The sequence below is a fragment of the Colletotrichum scovillei genome, assembly GCF_011075155.1.
Source record: "Colletotrichum scovillei strain TJNH1 chromosome Unknown Contig00001, whole genome shotgun sequence".
Classification (NCBI taxonomy): domain Eukaryota; kingdom Fungi; phylum Ascomycota; class Sordariomycetes; order Glomerellales; family Glomerellaceae; genus Colletotrichum; species Colletotrichum scovillei.
This window is the reverse complement of record NW_023336259.1, coordinates 89,773-115,351: the sequence shown is the minus strand read 5'-3', so window position 1 is coordinate 115,351 and position 25,579 is coordinate 89,773. Positions and strand designations below refer to the sequence as shown.

General features: G+C 51.6%; 8 protein-coding genes across 8 annotated transcripts; 4 read left to right on the top strand and 4 right to left on the bottom strand.

Moving 5' to 3' along the window:
• Window positions 1-972: 972 nt before the first annotated feature.
• HER10_EVM0010374 (uncharacterized protein) lies at window positions 973-3,318 on the bottom strand. Its single transcript, XM_035479837.1, has one exon. The coding sequence runs from the start codon at window positions 3,196-3,198 to the stop codon at window positions 997-999; it is 2,202 nt and encodes a 733-aa protein (XP_035338833.1). The 5' UTR covers window positions 3,199-3,318; the 3' UTR covers window positions 973-996.
• Window positions 3,319-6,071: 2,753 nt separating this feature from the next.
• HER10_EVM0000763 (uncharacterized protein) lies at window positions 6,072-6,404 on the top strand (the record flags this gene model as incomplete). Its single annotated transcript, XM_035470531.1, has 2 exons — window positions 6,072-6,110; window positions 6,138-6,404. The coding sequence occupies 2 exons, from the start codon at window positions 6,072-6,074 to the stop codon at window positions 6,402-6,404; spliced, it is 306 nt and encodes a 101-aa protein (XP_035337929.1).
• A 1,210-nt stretch (window positions 6,405-7,614) lies between these two features.
• Window positions 7,615-8,503, bottom strand: HER10_EVM0005164 (C2H2 type zinc finger domain protein; the record flags this gene model as incomplete). Its single annotated transcript, XM_035474787.1, has 2 exons — window positions 7,615-7,827; window positions 7,931-8,503. 2 exons carry the CDS (start codon window positions 8,501-8,503, stop codon window positions 7,615-7,617), a joined length of 786 nt encoding a protein of 261 aa, XP_035338324.1.
• Window positions 8,504-11,007: 2,504 nt separating this feature from the next.
• Window positions 11,008-12,318, top strand: HER10_EVM0008894 (early conidial development-2; the record flags this gene model as incomplete). Its single annotated transcript, XM_035478401.1, has 2 exons — window positions 11,008-12,001; window positions 12,056-12,318. The coding sequence occupies 2 exons, from the start codon at window positions 11,008-11,010 to the stop codon at window positions 12,316-12,318; spliced, it is 1,257 nt and encodes a 418-aa protein (XP_035338697.1).
• A 602-nt stretch (window positions 12,319-12,920) lies between these two features.
• Window positions 12,921-13,201, bottom strand: HER10_EVM0011429 (uncharacterized protein; the record flags this gene model as incomplete). The annotated part of the gene is made up of 2 exons (XM_035480862.1): window positions 12,921-13,076; window positions 13,145-13,201. 2 exons carry the CDS (start codon window positions 13,199-13,201, stop codon window positions 12,921-12,923), a joined length of 213 nt encoding a protein of 70 aa, XP_035338918.1.
• Window positions 13,202-13,647: 446 nt separating this feature from the next.
• HER10_EVM0012049 (uncharacterized protein) lies at window positions 13,648-14,913 on the bottom strand (the record flags this gene model as incomplete). Its single annotated transcript, XM_035481453.1, has 2 exons — window positions 13,648-14,157; window positions 14,266-14,913. 2 exons carry the CDS (start codon window positions 14,911-14,913, stop codon window positions 13,648-13,650), a joined length of 1,158 nt encoding a protein of 385 aa, XP_035338971.1.
• A 1,383-nt stretch (window positions 14,914-16,296) lies between these two features.
• On the top strand, window positions 16,297-18,706 carry HER10_EVM0009997 (metalloprotease 1; the record flags this gene model as incomplete). Its single annotated transcript, XM_035479467.1, has 3 exons — window positions 16,297-16,509; window positions 16,564-17,090; window positions 18,703-18,706. 3 exons carry the CDS (start codon window positions 16,297-16,299, stop codon window positions 18,704-18,706), a joined length of 744 nt encoding a protein of 247 aa, XP_035338791.1.
• A 4,894-nt stretch (window positions 18,707-23,600) lies between these two features.
• Window positions 23,601-25,422, top strand: HER10_EVM0002815 (malate dehydrogenase). The gene is made up of 2 exons (XM_035472509.1): window positions 23,601-24,331; window positions 24,396-25,422. The coding sequence occupies exons 1-2, from the start codon at window positions 24,211-24,213 to the stop codon at window positions 25,028-25,030; spliced, it is 756 nt and encodes a 251-aa protein (XP_035338124.1). The 5' UTR covers window positions 23,601-24,210; the 3' UTR covers window positions 25,031-25,422.
• The last annotated feature ends 157 nt before the right edge of the window (window positions 25,423-25,579 follow it).

Below are 25,579 nucleotides of genomic sequence, written 5' to 3'. Positions count from 1 at the left end.
GAACACACGACCTTCAGATTGATTGAATGAAGTTTCTCAAGTTCTCTTTCGAGCGACCCGCTTCAGTCTGACGCTCTCCCAACTGAGCTATGTCCGCCGTTCATCTTCGGGGGTGGGGCTCATCTCTGGGTCTACTTGATTCCACTCGCGAGCCGTGTCACTACCACACACCGCTGATCTTGAGAGTTCTGATGAAGAGACTGAAAAGAGTAAACTAAGGTTCTCTTAGACTTCCTCCAGTCTAATAAGAGGTATACTATATGAAACCTATAGAAATTAACATCTCAAGGATATAAGTATAAAGAGAGACACAGCGGACTTCATATGAGTAGCTGGTTGATTAGTATATCAAAAAGAGTTCACGACCGGTGTGGCTACATCTCTTGGCGGTTATTATGGTGCTCATGCTGGAATCGTATGCGGACTCGAACTCGTAGCCAGTCGAATAGGCTGAAGGGGTAATCGATTGTTGAACCATTCCACCACCCAGCCAGTTTGTCCTGACCCCCCGACCTAGAGGGGTGCCTGCTGTTGCTGGTGACAGGAATGGGATTGAGGGGGAGTATATAGGCTTTGTTTGTAGATTATTGTGTAGACATGGGTGACGAACATGAGATGATCCACTGTGGCTCAGTAGAGTGAGACGCAGGTTTTCCAGACAGGCAATCATGCAGTCGCCCTAACAATGTGAGGAAGGCACCACCTTCCGATGTGTGAAAAACAACCCGAGCGGCTCGAGACTCGCAGTGTGTGAAATGATTAGAATCTCACCTCTGTTGTGTTGCCGACTTACACTGCTTAGACCGGTCTGCTGCTCGAACAACGGTGGAAGATTCCTTGTAATAATAATGCCTATCAAGTACAATATGGTATCGTAAAGGGATTGAAGTTCCAATAATTACTTTGCAATACAATCAAGTCCCCAAGAATGAAACCAAGGGTGAGAATACGGAGTCCAGGATCGGACCTCAGTCTGCGTGTAATTTGTGGTCAGGCTTACACCAAGCTATAACACTCCACACGAACACCCCGTGACTTCAGGGCGTCCACCGTCAACCTTGGATCCGAGTTGATCACTTCTCTTGTCTTCCGACTGCGATACCGAGCAAAGTTCCACGGGTCATTGCCCGTCCTTACAGCCTCAAGCCTCTCCCAGTCTGCCGGGTCTTCGCCGAGTCTCGGATCCTCCTTTGTCGTCTTGTCCGCGATTGTTGAGAAGAAATGCATAGAGTCAAAGAACCCAGACTCTCTAGCCATACAAGCCCTCCAACCCTCTGGTAAGGGGCCGAGCAGTGCCTCTGTATCCATTAGGCCATGACTGTAAGTCGCTCCTACGACCCTGTACCGTTGGTCCTCCGAACTTGACGCCGGATCTGGGCGTATAAGCAACGGTGATGGACAACCCAGCAGGACTACAAGCTTGTCTCCGATCTCTGGCCGTGCATGAGATGTACCCATGTATCCCGTGTCCGTCTTGATGAAGTACCGATGCCGCACGCGGATGAAGTTAAGCGACTCATGGGAGACTGCATCGCCTTTGGCATCGATGAACTCCTTGCTGTACAGGTCTGCCGCTTCGGGCACCGTGAGAAGACTGTTGCACTGCGGCCACCTCTCAATCATGTATCCCAGCCCGAGAAGAGTGACGAAGGCGTCTATGGCTCTCTCGTTTGTCGGTGCGTATCGCTCTGTTGAAAGTGCTTCTGCTTCCCAAGTTTTCACGGCGGTGAGAAGACCGTCGGAGTCAGGGGGCGACTTTTGTCCTACGAACGATACGGTACCGCAGTGTACTCCCGCGGCTTCCATGATTTTGTCCTCATTTACACCACTTTCGGACTTGAAGTTGACTTCTGCCGCTGAAGCTCCGGCTGCGTAGAAGATATCGGCATACGGAAGCCGCACTGCTCTATCGACGGGAACGGACCAATCTGGAATCCAGGTAGGCCCATCAATTTCACGAGCGTCGATGTTGCAACGGTCAAGGAAGTCCAGCCTCTCCAGACACTCGAGATACGCCTTACAGAACTGGCCGTACACCTTCTCAACTGGCAGGGAATAGTCCGGGGTGATACGCTCCCTGATCGACGCCGGAGCAGCTCCCAGTGCTCCGTAGATCTTATCTCGGGGATTCGCGCACCCCTTCCAGTTGAGAGTCTGCAGCTCACGGAAGAATGGCTGGTTGGAGAATGGCAGCATCACCTCGACAGCGTCAAGAATCAGCCCGCGCACCTCGTTGCTCGGAAGGTACTTCTTGTCGCTGGCACAGAAGATTGCGCGACGGAACAGAGAGAGCGAGATGCTGTCGGGGCCGCAGAGCATGAAAGAGCGCTCATCGGCTAAACGAACCTCTTGCCATACCCAAAGACGCTCGAACCAGGAACGCTGCAACAGGTTCGTGATAGATCGCCAGGTCTGCTCGTCGTATGGAAGCGGCACCGACGCGCGAGCCAGCTCCGGGTTACTACAACCGGGCGGATTTGTTCTCCACGCCCCGCGCTCGGTGTAGACGGCCTGCTCGCCGAGATGCCGCAGAGCAGCCATGGCGATCTTGCTGTCCTCCCTCTCCGGCCCCAGCCAGACGACGACGTGACTTGCGCGGCGGTAGATGTCGCACATGATGTGGACCTGCTTATTGCGCTCCTCGAGGTCGGTCTGGTTGATGCACAGCGCGTCAATCCACATGCGCCTAGGAATATCGCGGTATCGCAGGTGACGAAGGGCCGCGGCGAGGTTCGGCCTGATGCTGAGGCTCGACGAGGCCGCGCCCGTGGACGGGGCTGTTGGTTCTAGGACGAGAGCATCTTCTTCGCTGCCTTCAGGGGCCCAGACGTACGATAGACCTTCATACTCGAGCTTGTTGTCGTCGAAGCTCACGTTTGGGTCGACGCCCGTCACGGGGTGCAGCCAGGATGTCTCGTAGGGCTCTTCTGGTTTGTAATCCTTGATGCGCTCGAAGATGAAGCGACCATCGAGACAGACCCGGACGATCCAGTCTGATGGAAGGGTTTTTTGGATCTCATCGCGACTTGGGGGCAATCTGATTGCGGAAGGTCGCCGCGGTGCTAGAGCGACATGGTGAAACTTGATGCGGATTCTCTCTTGGAAAGTACCGGGGAGAAGCTCGACTACGCGGATCTCCTTTGCGGTCCAGTCAAGGTCTCGATACTGGTATCTGGGTTTATCGACTGGACTCTCCATCTTGATAAAATTCGGATAAGGTCTGGCCGATAGAATTGCGTGATCGAGAGAAGACCCGAGAGCTTGGGCGGCAGCAAGGAGAAATAGTTGATCGCTTGGCTGGCCTCAAGCATGTTTCTGTACGCGGCATGCTGTGATCAATCGCGACAACGAGGCAGGCTGGCCGTCGGTAAAGAGGGGGTAGATACACTTTGCATGCCCTCTCATGCAGCTAGCAGCGATCCTTCGCAGCCTGCATATCATCACCTCAATTCGAGATGTTTGGCCAATGGATGGCTTCCCCCAAAGTCTTGTTCTAGCAACTAAGAAATCAATCAACTGCACAACGTTGGGCTGGAGCATCCTAGCGCACCATGCATCTTTCGGTAGCGACTGCTGCAGTAAGCACTATGCACTGATGCAGCCACAACAGTTGGCACAAGGCAGGCTCCAGTCACCGGATCAAAGTCTCCAACGAGGTGGTGTGTGCATTGGCGGCCTCTAAGGACACTGCGAATAGAGACTAAGACCTATGGCCTCAACTGTTGATTGTCATTGACGAACATTGGAAACTCATTCTTCTACTCCAGAAGACCTGTTTTCGTATAATTTGAAACTGCCCAGACCACATATTTTTCTGCCTGTTGCTTAGTTGGTCACATGGAATGGTCCTGAATCTGACGCCCGTCTACACTCATTTTTAAAATAGAAAAAGTTATCGACGCCTTCGTGTCTCTTCAACCCTTTTCCCAGACAGCCGAAACTGCCTGAGGTGCGGGCTCCCTCTTTTGTCGAAGTTGTTATTAAGCCCTACAAGCAACAAGCTACCGAGAAATGATCGGATCCGCGTTCTCGAACCAATGATGCCTCACGCGGGGGATGACTTACACCAACGCAAGCCATGCCACCTCGGACGACGCAGCAAAGCTTGGCAAAGAGAGAACGAGAACGAGAAGCATAGCCTCAATACGCGCACGATTAAGCTATCAGTTTCCATTTCACCAGTCTCCATAGTGCCGATCTAAGACAAGCATTCACAGGAGCGGTTTTGTTATTCTACTCACAGAACCCCATGGCTGGGCTGGTGGCCAGCCTGCCGCCAAATGCGGACCGAAGATGAGACTTCAACAACTACACACGTTGGAGATAGTAATGAGTGGTGCAGTGCACCGCCCTCGACAGCTTTAGTCTCGTCTTCTGAATGAGGCTTAAAGGGGGAGGCCAGTGTCGGCGGGGCAGTTCCGAGGGTTCTCGAGCCAAGCGGAAGTAGCGGCCTGGTGATGGAGCTTCGTGTCATGCCAGTGCAGCATGCGTTCTTCGTTACCGTAAAGTCGGAAGCCCGGTTGCCGGCAGGTTGTGGCACTGAGCGGTTCCACAAGTACGGAGCACTCCGTACGGATGGAATATATCGTATCACCTGAAAGTCAGTTTGATTGCCAACTCCTGTATGTTGTGGAACAGACCCAGATCCAGCTACTGTACATGATAACTTGCGATGGAACTTCGGAACATGCCCGCACTGAGCATATATGTACCAGACGGATTGGTCTTCGGCGTTCTGAGCCTCCTGCTGAGAATGGAGTCAGTTGCGGCTCATTGCTTTCTGTAGAAATTGAAGAGTATTCAGACGATCTTCCAGCAACACGTCTTTCAAGTTCCGGATCAGACCGCCAATCGCGATTTTTCGTCCTGAAGCGCTCAGCCCTAGCCTAAGGCTATTAAGACTGAAAGCCCTGACCTTGGCTTTCTTGGGTTGATTACCGCGAACTTACAAGCATTTGGACTCTGGTCCGCATCACTCAAAATTAGCCCTGACTCGTTCCCGGGCCGCCTAACAGGGGCTCAACGTCCAGCAGGAGTCAGGGCTGCAATTTCAGGGGCATTTCACAATGACCCGCCTGTATTATGGTCTACCTATTGTACAGAGTGCAGTAGCACCCCACTGTACCTACGAGGAGAATGAGTTAGCTGAGCGGCTCATCCGTACGGGCACAGGGGTCATAGTTGGCGCTAGCACATAAAGTCAACGATTTGCAGTACAAGCGGACTATGGCTGCTGGAGCAGTAATCGACAAAATTGGTGACAATTTCCTTGGCGTACCTTTCTACCCAATTCCGGCAATGCTTTCCACCAGGATTGTAATGCAGTTGTATCTGAAGTTTAAATTCCACTTTTCAACCCTAGTTCACCTCCATAGGACCTCCTCGTACTTTGTGCAAGGTAAGAGGCAATTCCCTGTAGCCGAGCATGTGGTCTACATCGAGGACCCATGAGACTTACACACAGTAAATTCGCCTTGGACACACATGGGATGAATTACTTCAACGTTGTATGCTCAGCTGGTGTTTACGCCCATTGACAAGTCCCATACATCACTCAAGGGTGTACGACTGCGATTATTTGGTGGGAGTTTGTCGTGATAGCCGATATCGTCGCCACAATCTCTGTTCATGCGGTTGCGTGCGTGGCAGAGGAAAAGGTTGGGATAACAGTGTAATGCTTCCGGAGCACGCGGGGTCCTCTTGTACCCGAGTTGACCGGCTCCCTCCGGGTGATATTATAGCCGCGAGAATTGAATGATTCGTGCACTCTACTAGGTCTTCTGTTGCAATATGCAAGACTGATTTTGGTTGGGTGAGAAGAGTCTGAGAAGCCATCATTAATCAAGGCTCCTTGCTGGGCCCATCAGCTAGCCTCCATGTCCTTGGCGCCAACTCCTTGACGATAGTCTAGCGACATGAGTATGTGTGATCACTATTCAGGTATTTGCCCCCACGGGAAAACTACAAGAAGAAGCAGGCTCCAGTATCAACGCTAGAAATCTCCATCGCCCAAGCAGCTTTCTATGTCACTTCGATATAGACCATTTTTGAACCAAAGGTGAGCAGCGCCAATGGTGCATCAAAACTCGCCGGGTCCCAAGAAGCTGATCGTATAATACCAGAAATAACTACCTTAGCCCGCAATGAAGTTCACTGCCGCCATCTGCCTTGTTGCAGGCTATGTCAGCCTCGCTGCTGCTGCCGGTTGCCAGGTCGAGCTCCTCAACATCAACCAAGCAGTTGTCGGCACTGGTTGCGTGCAAATGAACTACTACGCCAACATCTACGACTCTACCAGACGCGCAGGCTATACCGTCAACGCTAACAGCAACTGCGGCCTTAGCTTCGGCAACATTCAAGTCATTCCTGATGGGTACTCTTTGCGTCAAGCAGGCTACTGTTGAGTGGAGAGGCATCGGCATTAATCTCGATGATTCTCATGGCGAAGGTTCTGGGGTATTATTTAATAAAAACGTACCATTTCTACTAAAGCACCGTCTCGTCGTTTGCGATCCAACTAGCCCGCAGTGTGTTGGCTTATCATTGCCATCAACTCATGTAAAGAGCACTGTGCTGGTCATCAAGTTGCCGGGACAAGTGCACATAGCACAAACGTTCCTGCATGCACTCGCCTTCACTGTTGATTGACATATAATGAAGATTTCGGAAGGCACGACCGACGCTGTATAGTCAAGTTCTGTCCTCTGCTCTCTTGTCCGATCTTGCCGACGATACTAGCAACATATGCATCGGTAGTTAACTATCCAGAAGTGGGTTGCGCATCCTTAGGTAGAAGCTAAAGTACTTCCCGGCACTGAAACTTAAAATCCCGTCATAGTAGACTTCGCTGAACTTAATTATAACATAAAGTATTGAATCCGATTTAAGCTTAACTTTAGCTTCTTTGAATCAAATTCGCCAGTATCTTACCCCAAACGAACGCACATGAGGTTTGAGCCTATGTCGGCACACTCCTAGAAAGTCCGGAATCAACACCGCCCGAGTTGAATCCGCCGACCTACCTTATGCTCACTATTATGCGCAAACACTTTTTTCCATGGCTCAATATGTAAGGGAATACATACTATTTCTCAGCTTAATGGATGCAATCCTAGCAATGCGATTGATGGGCGGCGTGGAAGGCCGGATCATAATCACGTCCCGGCTCCTCCTGAGCATCTTTCACGGTTTGCCATCCCACCTCACAAGATCCACTCAACACTCAAAAATCGGAACACTTTGCAGGATACCGTCTGGATGCGAACTTGACAGTTGCGAAAACTTCTCTGCTTGTTTCAGTGAAATGTGTTTGCGCTTAGTGCTTGGAGCCATTATTGAACTAAAGCAGCGCGTTGGACACTGATTGTATTGCAGCTTTTCTTCGTTGGCTCATTGCTACCGGTTCTCTCTTGCTTAAGGTAGAATTCAAGGCCGCTCTCAAGACAAAGGCCAACGGGCATACTTCTGTAGGCCAGGCTACAGAATCCCTATTTGACTGTCGCCATAGTGAAGGATCTTGGCTCAGACATCTGGGGACATCACATCCTAGCTTCATATTGTTTAAGATGTCCTCTGGTTCGAATTACAATGACACATGATTTCATGTATGCACTTCTACAAATTGTCATCCAGGCTTGGACTTGCGAGCTCAAGACTTTGAGACAGTAGGTCACCTCCGGCCGTTTGTTCTGGGTCGAAAGTCTGGCTTGACGCCTGCGGGTAGCTCTCAGAGGACTGCATGTGTACACGACCCTTGCTCCGGTTTCGGCATGGTCGAGAAAACAGAGTGTTTCTCTTGCGCACATGTATTTTGCTGAAGTGGCTTCTCTGCGTTGATATCGTCATCAGTGAAGAGTTCATAGAAGAGGCAACTGGAGCTGAATAGGACAATGCCTCCGGGTGGACTCTTGAAAGATCGCGGAAAACTCACCATGTTATCCGTCCGGCTGAATAGCCTGCCACATAATGCGTAGGGGCATGGAATGCTTGGTTTGTGAGAGCGAAGATGACGCCTATAGTCCTTGGGGTATGCGAATCCAATCATGGATGACGCACATTCGGGGCGCGGACAGAAGAGAGTCTTGGTGTGTGTTGAATGGTGCTTGCGAAGGTCGCAGGCACGCTCAAACACAGCGAGGGATCGGCATCCAGCGTAGCTGCACCGCCAGTCACCATTCTCATCTTGAAAGCCTATCTTGTAGACGTCCTGAGGGACCCAGTTGTCGTCGATGTCCGTTGGTTCGGAGCTGGTCGTCTCGCTCGGACTGGGGTAAAAATTGCCAGTAGCAGCGTCAAACCAGTCATCAGACAGAGCAGTCATGCTCTCTTCCCAGCCCGTGGTGCAAGTCGTGGGTGATGGATCGAAGGAGAAATCTAGCCTTGGATCTACATCACCCCCTGGCGTTGTCGGGAGTTGATAAGTGATGTCGTGAGTCCCTCCAGCTGTGTCGCAAGTGGTTGCCAGGTTGCTGCCAGTAAGACTGTGGTGCGTGGCAGTATTCATTACGTTCATCTGATCGAATGTTTCTACCTTGACCAAGCTTTGCGGCTCAGGCAGTGTGTCCAGGCCAGGCGCCATGGTGGTCTGGAAGTCCAAGTGTCGATTAGATGCATCATCTCTCTATATTTGATAAGTCCAGTGTTGCGAATAGGATCAGTAGTACGTACAACTATGTCCGGAAACTCTCCATCATTGAAAGAGAAGGTAGCAGCAAAGAAGTGGTACTCGTTCAGGAATGACGCATCGAACATGGTGGAAATAGAAGATTTATCCCCTGAAAGACCCGTATGAACGTGGAAAATTGCCTCTACAACGCGGCGTAGTACATGTAAGAAGAGGCTGGTTTACTTAGAGGCACTTGGACAGATAAATGTTCACCGGCATTTTGGTTGAAGATATCTCTTAGTTTCTTGGTTTGCGATTCATTGGTAGCAGGACCTTTTGTTGATGAGCATGGGGGATCAATCACGCGGACCAGGTTTCGCGGCATTCCCGTCAGATGAGCCGCGTGCCGTAAACGAAGTATAGCCGCAACTTGAGACTGGTAATTGATAGAATGCGCAGCCTCCACCAAGGGCTCCGAGATCAAGGAAACAATTGGTTGGCTTGGTTCAGTCTAATTATAAAGTACTTGAAGTATCCGTACCTACAAGCCGTAATCGGTGTTATGGAAACCCGCACCTATGATTTAACAACGATGGAGGATGATCGGCGAGGATAAGCTTTTACTGGCGTCAAACCATGATGTTGAGTCAATTTGCTGCCTAATTTAATAAACTAAGCTCTCAATCCATCTACTGTAGTGCCTACATGTAGCGTCAAAATCCTACGTTACAGAATACTCAGCCATGAGCTTTGCAAATTTGAGGTAACTCCAGGGTATTCGATTGACTGCCCAAGTCCAGGTTGCTTTCTGCCTTCAAACCTTGAGGCTTTTGGTGGGCATCCCGTCGATCTGTCATCGTGGGAGACACGGGCTGAAATCCGCAGATAAAGAACCTTGACGAAAGTCTGAACACCGGAGGATATCTCGCCATCACACTAAAGAATCAAGGAGTGCTCTGATTCTTTTGCGACTTCTCTTCCATCAGATTGGAGTTACTTGGGGCCTATACTCTCTAGTATAGAGAGAGACGCTTTTAGGTGTATTAGGTCCCCAGACTTGATAATCCTACTCTCGAGAGGACTTAGTGCGACTTTTGGCCTGTCGTTTGTTGGTTTAGGAGAACTGCAGAACATTTATTTGCGGTCACCTCCGCCGATCTCCTAGAACAATTCCTGTGGCGAAGGTTCAACCTGTACCTTTGTGACTGATTGTGGAGTAATAACTCTATAGACTATCCTGTCATCGCTCTGATTCGAGGATTCACGAGTTGCTCCGGGAGATAGGCTGGCTACCTGCTTCAGAGAATCCGGATACCTGTTCTCATTATTCGAAATCAAGCTGATAGTTGTTCTACCGCATCATGCCGCGAGACCAGCTGGACGGTCCAATTACACATAGCGATTGATGCTGCAATCGAGTGAGTAAAAACACTGGCACGTCCCGGACTGTCGAGGAGACGGTGTGTCGCAAGGTGAGGGGTATTTCACGCATAAGTATGGCACGTCGCAACAGAGCTCCTAAGCCAGATTGACGTAGATGGGCGAAGTGTAGATACCGTGGTTCTTGGAAGATGAAAAGCGTGGCACAAATACAACGCTGATAGGTGTTCCGTGACTCGAAGCCAACAGAACCTCCAAAGGCCATTGGGATGGCTTCAAGGGATACACAGAGCTTATAGAAGTAAATTCAGGGCAACAATGCTAGAAGCTCGTCTTGTGACGTGATCAGATTAGTAGATCGTGGATGACCGGGCCGTCAACGCTTTACACATTAGCCTGTCGTCTTTTCCACCTACGACGTTGTGGAAACATGATTAAAGCTGCTAATAGAAAGGGGAGGTTTCGAACATGGAATGGCATAAAATTGTATGGGTTGTCAACGATACTTGAGTTGTACGTCATGGCATTGGTGTACGTGAAGTTAATGTTTGTGAGTGGAAGTGTTGCCCAGTGCCTTGAAGTGTATAGAGGTATAGTTAGTAATGATGCTGCTATTCTGAGAGTTGCCGTGAACAAAAAAGCGATCAAAAGCTGGGGAACCAAAAGACCTTAATGATTCCGACCCTTGCACTTGACCAATGCGCCCGGCAAGCGAAAACTCATGGATCAGCGACACGGGTGTCTCCAGCTGCTTCATGAAGGTGGGCCGACGGAGCGTTGACCGCCAGTATCGCGCGAATCATGGACGAATCCGACCGGGAATAATCCACTGGGTACACCTCTTCAACGTTGCGGCCGGTGCAACTGCCAAGGAAGCTTACGAGTTGCATCCAGTTCATAGACAGGCTACAAGTCTTCAAAAATGTATATAAATCTTTGGTCGACAACGAAGAGGACACCCAGTCAATCCAATTCAGATCATCACATTTCTCATTCATTACTTCACGCCTGGAAAAAACACCATGTCGACCAAGTCGAATCCTCATGTTCTCATTATCGGTGCCGGGCTGAGCGGGCTTACACTTGCTCAGATACTCCGCAAGAACAACGTCTCTTTCTCCATCTTCGAGCGGGACAGTAGGGCTGACGCCAGGGCTCAAGGATGGGCCATCGCCTTACACGGCCCTCTGCTGGCTGAACTATCAGCGTCGATGCCGGCAGACCTTGGTCCCATCGAACAAACCAACCATCTGAGCCCCCTCGACCATATCCCGGCGCAGTTCGTCTTTTATGATGTCAGCAAGCCCTCGTGGCGAGTCGGTGTCACGGACGATGAGACTGGAAAAATTGTTCGTGCCAACCGTCAGCGTCTCCGTGACTGGCTTCTACAACATCTGCCGGTGCAGTTCAATAAACGCCTAGTACGACTCGAGGAGCAAGACGACAAGGTGGTGGCACACTTTGAAGATGGAAGCTCGGAGACCGGAGACATCCTTGTTGGAGCGGAGGGAAGTCGGAGCTTGGTGCGTCGGCACATCTTGGGCGGCCAAGATGTCATGACGCCGCTCCCTGTGGGCTCCTTGGTTGGCGAGATTGAACTCGAGGTTGATGAAATGAAGCATCAGCTTGAACTGGGTCATTCTGCCTACATCGTCCTGGACTCATCGCCCGAGAACCGATGGCAAGCAAGCCTGTTCGCCGCCATGAACAAGATCAGCCCGGATAAGAAGACGGGGTACTTCTACTTCATTCTTCACTGGATCGACCAGGAAGCTGCCAAGAGCACGGAAGAGAAGCCGTTTTGGACCGTCACTGCCTCACGAGAGGAGTTGATGGCATTCGCGAAGGAAAACACCAAGAGTTATCCTGACAGTCTGCGCGTGTTAGTCGACAAGGTGCCTGTTGAGAGATACAAGAAGCCAGGTATTGTGCTACAGAGTGTGCAAATGACAGTCGATCAACTGCCTGCTGGCAGGATCACTCTGGCCGGGGATGCCGCTCACTCAATGACCCCATGTAAGTATGCATTCACGGATTGAAGGAGAGTTGAAGCTAATTCAATCCCCATAGTCCGAGGAGAGGCCGGTGTTTGTGCACTGACCGATGGCTTGAGGCTGGGCGACGCCATCACAAGCATCCGCAACGCTGGAGGACAGGGTCCCGATGTGGCGAAGTACATCGGCGAGTATCGCGACGATATGATCGTCAGAGGAGCAAGAGCTATCAGCGTATCCAACCCAGTGCTGGAGGATCACTCCAAAGACGCCGGGTATGAGTTTTACACGTGTGGAAAGAAGGTTTTGCCGCTGCCCGAGGAAACTATCACCATTTGATGTCTAGTTGCCACTCTCGTCTATGTTTTCCCTCCTCTATTAGTTTTCTATTCGGATTTCCTCCTATTCGAACTCACTTGCCTGAGTAGTGTAACACCTTTTTTCGAATCCATCGTCAAATTTATGTCTTACTTTGGCCATGTATCGTGCGTTGCTTGGCATGTTTTCATGAGATGATAGAATCTTATACTACTTAAGCACTTTGTTTCATTAGCACAGGTAACTCAGCATGAGATTTCCTCCATTGTCACTATAGACAAGATGGACCAAAGGCAATTTGTCCGCAGATACTGAATATGCTATCTTGTAACAGTAGACAGGACTGAGGGGGTGTCAACAGTATGGTGTAACATGTCATCCAGCCGAGCTACTGCCTGCTTGTTATTTGAAGCGCATGAATCACGGAAGGAGTGGTTTCACTGTTGGAAATTTTTGTTCAATTCAACCATGGTATTAAGGCACCACAAGGAGCCTAAGTAGCGGACATCTTGCCGCAAATTGTGTCCTTCTCAGAAAAGAGTTACAGACATGATCAGAAACCCTGCGCCACTGGATGCACTATTCGCATTTGACCATGGCGACCCCAATGCCAGATGGATACTTCATTTGGGGCAGTCAGCCACATTGGACGACCCAGGACCGTTCCTCGTGCAAGATTGTCCTTCCTTTCCGTCACAGCTGCCCGAGGAGCAAAACAAGCGGACGCCGCTGGTGTTCTCCTGACATTCTCCCTTGGCCGTACATTTACCCTCCTGAGCCTATTTGACGATCCGACACGCAAATTAGTGGACTGATTTAAACAGGAGTGCCTGGCTTGACGACTTACCAGAGCAGTGGTTGCAAAACCAAGCACTGCAGCGATGAGAAGCTTGTTGACCTGCATTTTGATGTCTGATTAGGCAGAGTGGTGGTGAGTCTAGTTGAGGTTAGCCGCCAAGGTGCTCGGGAATTTCAATGGGTTATTATATGCGTTGTTGACAAGAAATACGATCCGCATTGTGAGAGAGTTACAGCTCGGAAAGTATGGACGGCTTTGTGTTTGAGGCTTTGGCCACTCTGGTGTACCACTCAATTTATTTCAGACACGACAACCTGGTTAGAGTTTGTAGATATTTGAGCATAGCCACAGGCTTTCATCTCCGATGAGATAGATAAATCATCGAGCAACCAGTTTTTCGAGCTCAAGAAGGAAACAAAATTTTGATTACCTTTCAGTTGATACAATGCAGAATCCCAGACGAAGCCTGAGAAGTGACATCACAGCTGATCAATTAATGTAACCAACGTAAACCTTCGCAGCCCAAACTTTCTCGTACGACTAGCTGTACTCTATAGAACTCTGCCGCCATCAATGCTCTCGTGTTCAACAAATGTGTAAGACTCTAGAACAGAGCTACTAACACCAGTCACGAGATTCACATTCGAAACCCATAGCGAGACTTCCCTCTCGCAGGAATCGCCTCCAACAAACTTATGACCCACTCTCAGAAGGTAAACAACCCGAACCTTCTTCAACTGCTTGAGGAAAATACCGTGCATCTTTTTGATCAATCTCTTCCACCACTCCTTCGGATAAGTAGCACGAAGGTTGTCGGCAATCAGCATTACATCGTCCTGTAGCCGATAGATACGCCAGTCTCCCGAACCCACGTTATCGTTCGTAAAGAAGCCTATAGGGGGTACAGGGATGCTACCGGGGCCTTTTGAACCCCTGACTGAGCCGAAGTCGTGTCCAACGGTTGTCTTGATGGGCATGACCGACATTCTCTGCGCAGTGGTGAAGGGAATGATCGAGCTTCTCTCGAGACGAGGAGGCTCAAGAGTGTCTATATCTTGTGCCTGTAGTGATTACGTCAGTATGAAGATTTCTACTCAGGAACCAAAGGTTCGGGAAGAGAGTGTTCAAGAATAGTAGGATATCGATTCACGAGGAAACTGAAGCCATACCTTAACTCCATGCTGGAAAAGTACAAGCCGGGACTTATGCAGAGAACGCAACAGCTCAATCTGACGGTCCATGCTGGCTGCCGCGATGTACGCCTTCATGAAGACCAGCTCGATAATGGCGATACTCCGCAGCGTCACATAATCCTTCAACCTCATGGTCGTCGAACTCTTCAGTACCACCGCAACATAAATGAGGGAGAAGAAGTTCACAAACGGCGTATCAGACCACACGAACCGTCCCGCTCGTCGCAGGGCAAGAATGAATCGCAACCAGCTTCGCCGGCAGGAGAAGACGGACACGATGAAACAAAAACCGAAAGTGCAGGCGACGAAGACATTGAGAACCATGTCGGACAGGAAGAGGTTCATGGCGATGGCGGAGGCAAGTGATGCGCTCAGGAGGAGAAGGCCCGTGTTTGTGAAGTACAGCTCGGCGAGGTCGCCATCATTGTCGTTGGAGAGAATTGAGGTGTACCCGTCTAGTAGAACGGAGCGAGAGTTTGAAGTTCCAGGTTGAGTCTTGCGGCGGAAGGGCGCTAGCCTGATGACGATCGTAACAAGATTGAGAAGTTCTTTAAAGAGAACGGTCAGGCAACTGTGCAGAAGCAAAGCGCTTGCGAAGTTGATATCCTCATCCCAGGTGACCATGTCGTCTTTGTTTAGAATTGTTGGTATCGCGAGGTTGAGAGATAGAAGGAGTGAGACCAGGCTGGATGATGATGATGATGAGCAGCAGGCTGCCGAAAGCCGAGGGATTCCCATCCTTGCACAGCCTGCTTCGAAGCGAGTTCATGAGGCGTCACTCTAAGACACATTTGTGAGCTTCTACGTCCACTGGGGTTCCTCTTGGCTGAAGTAAGGCAGTCCGAGGTTGGTGAGGATATTTCGAGTGTATGCTATGGGAATCGAAACCTACACAATCTGACAAGAAGAGGACGGCTACCACTTCATAATCATGACCTAGAGGCTTTATTCGTCTGTCTTATAAGTTTCAGCTGGTTTGTATTAACGGATTCACATGAGTGAGCCCCATTGCAGACAGAATCTCGCTTGCACCCGACATGTTCTTATTCCCGGAAGACATTGAGACCTCTACAACCCCGGCAGTTCAACGTGTCTCCGCAGTATCTGGCTATAAAACACACTGAATCTCCCATTCCCAATCTTGTAGTCCTTCTTCCATCATTTGAACTGAACCATTTGGCCAATCAATGTATGGTAGGATGAACTTACTGTGTAGATGAACTTCGGTCTTCGGCTCAAGGCGATCTGGGAGCAACCGTATTGCAAAGCTCTCGTCGCCCCTGCCTTGCGTGTCTGCTACTTTCCGAACTGGATCGACGTCTTCTTGAATTTAGTCAATGAAAATGAGAAGAGAACGTCCAAGTGGTCTTTCGCATGTGTAAGGTTCTCTCTGCGGTTCACCTGTCGTTAACTCGACAGCCATGTCTAGTTGAGTATGTAAAAAAAAAAAAAAAAAAAAAAAAGAAAGCAACCGATACTTCATCTCTATGTAATGAACGTAGGCTAGCTTTCTGTTCAGGGAACGGAACGACCGGCTCGTTGCACTTCACCGAAGCTAGTGTGTTGAGTTCAAGGCCACGAATAGCTCATCTCTTGCAGCGCTCGGTGGTGATCCATGTAAACAATGGCAAAGGCATCTAAATCATCTTGGAACTATCCTAGGTACAAAATGGCATCAGCCTCTAGATGCAAATGTACGGATCGCAATATCTGTCTCAAGCGACGTCATTTTGCAAGTCGGTTCGGATTCGTTTCTTACCACCTTCCCTAACGAACAATCCTTGCAATGGGGTGCTAATTAACCCCTCCGCCAATCTATCTTAATGAGAATACGAAGTCTTCAAAAACCTTGGCAAAGTGGCTACGCGTCTGCCATTATCCCCTAATACCCCGGGTCGAATCTTTATTCGCCTTCCAAAATAAACATCGACGCTCACTGAGAGAACCTGCCCTCGCCGGACTCAAAACAGTCTTCACCGTCGCAAGGAACGCACCAAAGCCGTCGCGATGCTGTTCTCTCTGCTTCTCAGTGCTTCACTGGCACAGGCATCCCTGCACTCCCTAACTTCATTCTGCGGAACCCCGGACCCCAGTGACCAGCAAATCGCCAAATCACTAGCCAGCAGAGACGTGAGCAGCGGGAGCAGCATCCTCGCAGCCAACATTTCCGTTCCGGTCTATCTCCATACAATCGCCCCCAATGAAACAGCTCTCTTGAGTGTAAGAACACTCTCCGTGTAACAATCAAGGTTGCCGGACTAACCTACGCCCCAGCAAGCCACCCTCGAAGCGCAATTCCAAGTCCTACACGACACCTTCAGCAAATACGGCATCACAATGACCCTAAGCGGCACCTCGCGCACAGTAAACGCAAGCTGGTCAACAGTCACAAACCCAACCGACGAACTCGCCATGAAATCCGCCCTCCGCAAAGGCACCTACCAAGCCCTCAACATCTACGTGCAAGCCATCCACCCGACGCTAGGCCGCTGCTTCTACCCGGAAGCCGACGCCTTCCCCGGGTCCGAGACGTTCATCCTGGACGGGTGCCAGATCGACGCCAATACGGTCCCCGGCGCGGACTCGCCTACGGGGAACGACCGCGGGTACATGGCGGTCCACGAGGTCGGACACTGGTTCGGGCTGCCGCATACTTTCCAGGGAGGGTGTACGGGGACGGATTTTGTGGAGGACACGCCTGCGCAGGCGACGCCGTCTTGGAATTGTACGGTTGGGCAGGATACGTGTCCCGATTTGCCGGGCGTAGATCCTCTTTACAACTTTATGAATTACCAAGCAGAGTAAGTTTTGTCACCTAGAGATGTGTGGGCCAAGTTGCGTGGTAGACTGACGAGATGTGTAGTAACTGTTGGAACGAATTTACGCCTGGACAAGTCCAGCGAATGCATGAGCAGTGGGCGACGTTTAGGGCGAACAGCACAGTCTAAAAGTGAAAAGGCTATCTTTCAGCCCTGCAATTGAAAGAACATCTGCTTAATTAGAAACATCTTGCACTTGATTCGATACTTGCATATCCCCACGGACCTGCCACGGATGCACTTGTTGAGGAGCATCTCAGGTATCCGCGGTACAACATTCAGCTCGACAACGCCGCACCGGGTCGTCCGCAAGTCAAAAAAATCACCCGAAAGCACTCCTGGACCAAGAAGGAATCCAAAGATGATGCAAAAAGGCAAAAGAAACTCCTCGACGGGGAATTGAACCCCGGTCCCCTGCGAATCGTTGAATCTTCAATGACAAGCAGATATCCTCACCACTAGACTATCGGGGATTGGTGGATGTGTGCATCCAGTGATAGTTGGTTGGGTGGAGAGGTAGCGGACTACCCTATATAGTATCGCCAGATGGTGGGCCCACAGGCCTCAGCGCACGACCTGGAGTTTGCAGCGACCCGTCTACCGCCCCTCAGGCAATCTTGCGCATGACAGCAGGGTAAATCGATTGCTTCTTGATGAATGCAACGAAAAGTGTGTTCTCTACTGAAAGCCAACATGGAGCCTTCACAGGATTGGAAATGCCCTTGGTGTTGTAACCAGGATCATGCATCTCACAACCCTTACCTTTTGCCAATAAGTCCGGTCAGCACACACACCTCATCCTTCAAAAGCCAACCAGTCCCACGACGAGCCAAATATAAATGGCGGGGTTCATAGCAAAAGCTCATCTGTCAAGAGGAAAAGGTGGCTTACACGCATCGCCGGAGATGGTGGCCCGTATACGGCACCTATTGGGCTCGTCAAACGCATCCAAGGAATCAACCACGTATGAGGCGACCGAGGCCTCGACGTGCCTTGGGCATTCCCTTGCTCGATGACTTAGAGGTTCTCATACAGAGCCGGATAAGTGTGCCAAACGCATCAAGACTGCTTCGCGGCCATTAACCGGCCACAATAGGTACGACAGGGAACCTGAAGCCTCTGTGACCATCAACCGTCACTGCTCAACTGCGGACCAACAACTCCAAGCAACTCGGAGTACGCCTCGCCGGTGCAGGTAGAATCAATCATGTGAGAGTCGAACCAGGGTTCAGACTGCCATGCTGGCCACCTTCCTGTTCATCCGGTTCGGCTTCCAACAGTGTCAAGACTATGAATCATGAGCGAACATCCGACATCCGCGTCGCTAGCGCCAACACCACGACCGTCGCCTCACCGCATCATGTCCAACGTAGGCGACAAGCGCATTCCACGCCCGACCCTCCTCGTGGCCAGGTAGGTCAAGCAAGCTAAATGGCCAAAGGAACAGACGAGATTCCAACTGACAATCGCTAGCGCGATAATGGCTCGGCAGACCGCGGCTGTAGGCGGTGTAAGCGAGGTCAATAGCGTACGCTGGGGAACGATGGACGCTCTGTCGTGATACCTACACTGCAGCAATGCAGCATTGCAGTAGGTAGTCCAACGTTGGCATGCGACGTAAGCGCTCATGCTCAAGACCATGAGCCTGGGTGATTGGCTCGAAGAACGCCATGCGGCCGCCGCGGTCCACTGCCGCGATAGTCGTGAGAGACTGCTGAAATTGGAGAAAGTGCTTTGTCGATTATCTGCAGATGTGCTACGGCAGGCTGTGCCTTAGTCCGCCTGCGTGCTGCTAGAAGCGAGGGACTTTCTGTCTGTGTGACATGAACTAGTCGTCTGGTGTGCCTGTGAAGAGGGGGTTGGGACCGCAGAATCGCGTGATGATTGTGACGGCTTCATGGGCGAGCCCCTCTTAAAAATCGCAGCCATTTGATTCAGAATAATGTATCTCGGAAAGAGTCCGAGCAACGCAGAAGACGTAGAGGAGAGGAAAGTACTGTCCAAGTGCCATCGGAGCCGCTTCGGCGTGTTATCTCGGGTTCAGAAAACTGGTGTGTTACTCTGCGCGACCTCATCTGCGCCGCACGTAGCGTCGAGAGCTCTTGTGGAGGGAACATCGGTCTCTGGACAGCTTGCATACCCATCCGTGGTGTGTTCAAAGTTCCAGAAAACGGTGAGAAATGCAGGATTGCGGCACGTCTCTTGGCCACGTTTTGAACCTCATTCTTGTAAGTCGAAAATACTGCAGTTTCCAGAAGCTGTGTGTCGACGCAGGCAGTGGTGTATTTGACATTGTGAATTGGATGCTTGACGTCGATCAGACGGTCACAAACACAAGGTACCGCTCTCTTGGGTCGACCGCCCGGAAGAAAGCAGATCACGGTCCAACGATCTCCCAGCAAAGAAAAAGCTGATTCGGCAGACTGCGCCTCGTTGATCAAGCCGACTTTCCAAATACGATTGTCTCGAGGGGCTGGCATCTAGATCAATGATTCAGACTCAACTCCGACCTGCCGCCTTCGTCGCTCCAAAGGCACCGCGCAGCACGATGGAACTGTTAGGGGTTTCCAAAGTCGCATTTAGTCCCTGTAGTTCAGGAGGTAGTGATTACTATCATTCAAGGATGTGATGCTCGGTTTGATCGCCGACACACTGGCGAAAGTATGGACGAACCCCAAATGTAGGGCTTCGCGAAAAGGGTGATCCTCCGCGTACAAGTGGATTTGCTGGGTCGTCTGGGGATGAATTCCTGGAGACCAACAGAGTTGAGCAACGGGGACAGCTGGGAACCTGAAGGGATTCGCAGAGGCTGTGGCCAGTGCGCTGTGCTCTGAAACGTAGGCTAAGGCTTAGTGGCCGTTTGAAACGGGAAGTTTCCCCTCGCTTGGAGAGCCAAAGGGAACGAATCTCAGCTCGTCATCTTTCAGTCGCCCGCAGCGCGACACTCCGGAGGAATTGGCTTTGGCGTCTCTGACAAGTCATGCCTGATCAGACAATCTGCGGGCGGCGCGGAATATTTGAGACGCCTTCGAACACGAGGACTTCATCCCATGTCAATGTTTGCGATCGGCTCAGGGGCTTAGATTGCGTGCAAGGTTGCCGGTAGTGCTTGTCTTTGCCTGACCATGTCGTTGGTCTTTCTCCCTGGCTGGCCAGCCAAAGTCCTGGTTGAGGGATTGGAGCCTTGATCAAGTCCCAGTTTGCCGAAAATTTCGCTGAAGTCGTTTGACAAGTCTTCGTGCCTGAAGCCATCGTGAGAGCGGTTGCTATAAGCCTCGAAAGCTGACGACGGTTGCGACATTTGTGATTCAGGTGTTCGTGCGAGAAGCTTATTTCCCAACGGAGATTCCGCAGCCCTGTTCCCACAATTTCGCATTCAAAGTTCAGACCTGAGGGAGATGTGTATTGAATCTTCAGGACACGGAGCTCCGTGTGCGCCCGTCGTCAGCTTCAAGGACGAGGCTGCTCCGAGCTTGAGTCGTGCACAAGGAGCCGTTGAATAGGCACCGGTGGCCGGCACCGTCAGATTCTGCGTTCCGGAGAGCGACTTTCCTACCCGATTGCCCCTGAGAAATCTAGCCGGATCTGTAACACTGAAGCTGCCCAAAGTCGGTAGCACTGGAAATGTCACCGGCGTGGCATTGCAGATCCCCAAACATTGTGACGTGACTGTACGAGGTTTCAGGTTCGCGATGTTGGTTCGTCGAGCTGTAAAGGAGTTGCCATGATACCATGGAGGAGTTGGATCAAAGATCTCGTCAGGAGAAGGGAGTTCCACTGTTCCAGTCGCGTCTGAATTAAAGTGCTGTCGTGATGTGATGGCACGGAGGAGATCAGTGGAGCAACGGCCCTGTCCACCACTGTCCCCGTGGTGAACAGTGCGCTTTTGCGAGGTTGCAAGGAAACGAAACGTTCTGGATGCAGGGAGAAGGGCGCCGAGAAACGGGAGAAACGGCCGGTTGAGTCGGAAGTTGCGGACGGTGGAGCTCATGAACGGCAGAACCTTCGTAGAGTGCTCCGGGGTTAAGCAAATGGGAGGCCGAAGAGTTCTCGGAACGAGATGACTCCAGATAGCCAAACGCAAGTCTTTTCACGACTGCCACGTTTTTGCGTTCATGTGTATTTTCGGCCTACAGACCGAAAAGTGATTGCTTCCCAAAAATAAAGAGACCTGCCTTTGGTCAGAAGCCCGCTTATTGAGCCAGTGAGCAAGAGGGTGGACCTCTCAAGATCTCGGTCCTCCGAGTAGCCGTGCTATATTTCGAGTGTCTGCTTAGCGGAAGCATGGCAGCCGACCCCCGCCACCGTCAGCCAGTCATCGTGGCTCGAATGCGGATTAGCGGCGGGCAGAAGAGGCGCACGAGGATGGAGTCGTGAGGGGTTGAATAGACCGCCTAGCCGCGCCCACCCGCGATGGTCGAACGGCTTCGAGGAAAAACGGAATGGTGAGGTGACATTATAGACGTTCAAATGACAGACCCGACTCCTGTGAGGGTACAAAAGTCGACCCTGGCACGCCACCAGCGCCACATTGAAGAGAACCAGGTGGGTTGCAGTAAAAGAAATGAGGTATTTTGACGACGCGAGAATGAAATGGAACGACAAGTACGAAGTCTGTATGCGTATTAGCGGACGTCTCAGTGGGAGTCGAGGGTTTTCGAGACAGCGACATGGAGGGCAAAGGTTTGCAAAACAGGCGACAGAGTTGGCACCATGTCGGCTATCTTGGACCCAGTCCCACAGGATCTTGGAGGGATTCAAAGATTCCACAAAGCCAAGAACGGGCTCAGGGACAACCAAGAGTCTTGGCTTCTGGAGACCCGCGCGCTTTGCAACGTATTACAACGTGCTTCAAGAGCCAAGAGGGCAACCAAGATTGACTGTCAGCGACTCGCTGACAGACGCCATGTGCTCTCTGGATGACAGCGCCGTCCAAGTGAGTCAGCCGCGCCGTCTATTTTGTTGAAATTCCTGTCTTTGATGAGTTGATCTAAACCCGCGCATCACCGCGCCAGGGTCAGCACTTGGTTCGTGATCTTCGGAAGATGAGATTGCCGCGGCGTTGGTAAGTTCTGACTTGTGGCTGTGTGGCACGTAGGATTGACACTCTGCTCTCGGGATTGTGTTCTATGATTCCAGACGCAGTCAGACGGATGGGACATGAGCCATGCGATGCCATGCCATGCGATGTCATGGACTCATGGTCGCCAGGCTCACCGTGCAGGGTCCTGGTATTCCACAACTTGTGGCCGCCTTCTACGAGGCCAAGATCCGCATAGGCCGGCCGAGCTCAGGTTGACCGCAGGAAGAAATGACTGCCCGTGACGGTGTACAATGTGTGGACGTGCAGCACTGCAGAGAACGTGGTGTGCCCTGGCCGTAGACTCTTACACATTACCTTACGTAGTACTCCGTGGAGGCAGAAGAAACGGTCGGAATTGTGAAAAGTGACGGTTGACGGAAGAAGCTGCAAAGGGCCGGCAAACAGGCCCCTCCCAGCCACTGGCAACCCCACCACCTTCTCTCCTGCCGTCTCCAGGTCCGTTGGTCAGCTGCCTTGGTGCCTTGCGACCTTAGACGCGCATTGCGCCAGGCATCTCCGCAGTCTGCAATGTGTACGTACCGTTATCCTCAAGTGTACGTACCTCTCAGACTTCTTCCACGCTCCGTCCTCCTCCGCCGCGACCTGCCGTTTTCTTTCCATCCTCCTTGGCCTCGACCCCCTTCGTCTCATGTCCAACCAGGAAGAGGACAACCTTCTTTTCTGCCTTAAGGAATTTGTCCAAGGACCCTTGTCTATCCATTCTGTCGGCCTGCCTTGCGAGAAACCGACTCTCTTCCCCCTTCTGGGTGGCACAGGAAGACGACACGCATACCCATCTTCATCCCAAAAGATAACCTCCCGCCTCGCGTTCTGCCTCCAAGAGTCAAAGCCACCTACTTACCTTGGATCAAAGGATGCCCTCGATGGTAACGGCAGGGTAACCCTTCAAGACGGCAGCGACATGAACCTCCAAACATGGACCAGGGGCAATGGCACGGTAGGTAGCATCAGCAACACAAACTGAGCATTGGTACATTCCCAATGGGTTGCGTCCGTGTTTCCTTTCCTTTCCTCGGTCTGTCTATCTCGCTCTCTCTCTCCAGTGTCTCCATCCTGCTGCACTCGTTCATCATGGACTACATCCATGATCCAGATGCCATCATGTACCCTGGCCAGGGGACCCAAAGGCACGATCCCCCCTTGCTCCGCCTTGCATTCTGAAAAGGAAGCCTACCTTGTCAGACCCGAACCCCAAGTCTTAGTGCGCCTCCTTCGGGTGCGTGTGTGTGTGTGCAAGTGTGGTGTGGATAGATGGATCTCTACCCTCACCTTCACACTGAGATGGGTGGCAGGGTTCGGTCGTCCGTCCGTCTCATCCACAACTCTCTTTAGTCTTTTCTCCCCCTTCCTACCAAGCTTTCGAGCAACGAGCAACAGACTTTGATGATATAAAGTCCATCTCCCAGTTCCGTCCCGTCTTCTCAATCTCCCGGCCCGTCTCACAGCATAAACCTTCCTCATCTCTTCGACCATTTCCTTGTTTCCAACTCTCGATTCGAATCGCTGCTTTTCAGAAAACATTGTTCATCCATCCTCATCTGTCTCTCAATTTCATATTTAGTAGTACCCGTCACCCACGTTAGCTCTGCATCTTTGTCTCGGTCAAAGAAGCACCACCTCAACCACCCCAACCCCATCGCAGCGCGTTTAAGCGCCGTACCTATTCTCAGCTCAAGGAATTGCTCCACACACCAATCCCGTCCCCCGGTCTTGTCTCTAAACGGCCCGCCGCGTTCCCCATTTCCCAACCGGAGCCGACGCAACCTGCCTGTTTCCCTCCAAGGAAGCGATCTAAGAAAAGAAATCACTCCAATCTCTTATTCCGGCCCTCGTGCGTGTGTCGTGCATATTTTCGGTGTGGTGGCCTGGTTGCTACTGCATATATCTTTTACCCTTCTCCCGCCTACTACTCGCGTTTACACATCTAATCACCCATCCAACACCCGCGGATCACCACCCTCTTCTCCTCCTCCAACAGCCACCCAGTCAACAGCCAACATGCTCGCCAAGACCTTCCTGTTGCTGGCCTCCCTGGCTCTCGTCTCCGCCGCCCCGGCCAAGAGACAAGCCGGCTGCGTCTCCAAACCCTCGGCTCCGACCCTCCCCGTCAACGGCAATGGTATGTAAACCAACAATACCAACTTCAACCTAAGAGAAAAAGCATCACTAACACCCACTTCAAGGCGTCGAACTCCCCGCCCCGGCAGCAGACCTGGTCCTCAAGCACATCGCCCTAGGCCACGGCATCCAAAACTACACCTGCACCTCCGTCAACGCGACCGCCATCACCGCAACGGCAACCGGCGCCCTCGCAGGCCTCTACGACGCGCAACCCCTCTACCCCGCCACCGGCCCCGCCTCCCTCGCCTCCGTCGACATCTTCAACGGCCTCACCACAAACGTAGTCTGGTCCACCCCTCTGCCCCTCACCTCCGACGGCACCTCCAAATTCGGCGCCTCCGCCACCTCGCCCTTCCCCGCCAAAGCCGACCTCGTCATGCCCGGCATCGCGCCCATGAAGCAGCTCGGCGTCCACTTCTTCGACAACACGGGCGTGCCCACCTTCCAGGTCGGCGAGGATCTCTTCAGGGGCGCAAAGCTCAACGGCACAAAGGCCCCGGCCTCCGCTGACGTCGGCCCGGAGAAGACTGGCTCCGTCGACTGGCTTCTTCTCGGCGACAAGGGCGGCAGCAAGGGTGTCACCGCGGTCTACCGCGTCGTCACGGCCGGCGGCGTCGCACACCAGTGTACCACCCCCGGCGCCACCGACAGCGTCCCGTACGCGGCGTACTACTGGTTCTATGGTCCCAAGGCATGAACAGAGAGACCTGAATCTTTCACTGGGATGACTTTCTAGGATGAGTCTGGCGTTTAAAAATCTAAATCGGTGTTACAACGGCGTTCAACGGTTCTCGGATACCGAGGTTTCTTTTCACAGGCCCCGGAACATACTTTTCTTCTTCATCATTCACTCACCAAAATCATATTTGGATCATATACCCCCGGCACGGACGGATCACGGGTTCGGGCTCACTTAAGACATAATATGGCTATTTACTTACTCCACTCGTGGAGGGGAAAGCATCGCAGATAGATGTTGGGGCTTCATATGCTGTCACTCTCACTTTTCTATTTTCAACTGTATCTACTTTGGCGTTTGACGGTATAGAGTCTCATCGGTGGCAAACAAACTACTTATTTACATCTCACACCTCTGTCGTCGCGAACCTTATCTTTCAGTGAGAATCCTTGACCCACTTGCTCTGCGTCAATGGCTTATATCATGGTTTGTATATAAACTTGTTTGGTGGACTGGATGCCGTCAACACGTATCGGACGGAACCTGCGAAAAGCCAGCATGACATGC

Coding starts and splice junctions, on each gene's coding strand:
- HER10_EVM0010374 (XM_035479837.1), bottom strand. CDS start 3,198: ATGGAGAGTCCAGTCGATAAACCCAGATACCAGTATCGAGACCTTGAC.
- HER10_EVM0002815 (XM_035472509.1), top strand. CDS start 24,211: ATGCTCGCCAAGACCTTCCTGTTGCTGGCCTCCCTGGCTCTCGTCTCC. Junction 24,332..24,395: donor CCTCCCCGTCAACGGCAATG/GTATGTAAACCA, acceptor ACCCACTTCAAG/GCGTCGAACTCCCCGCCCCG.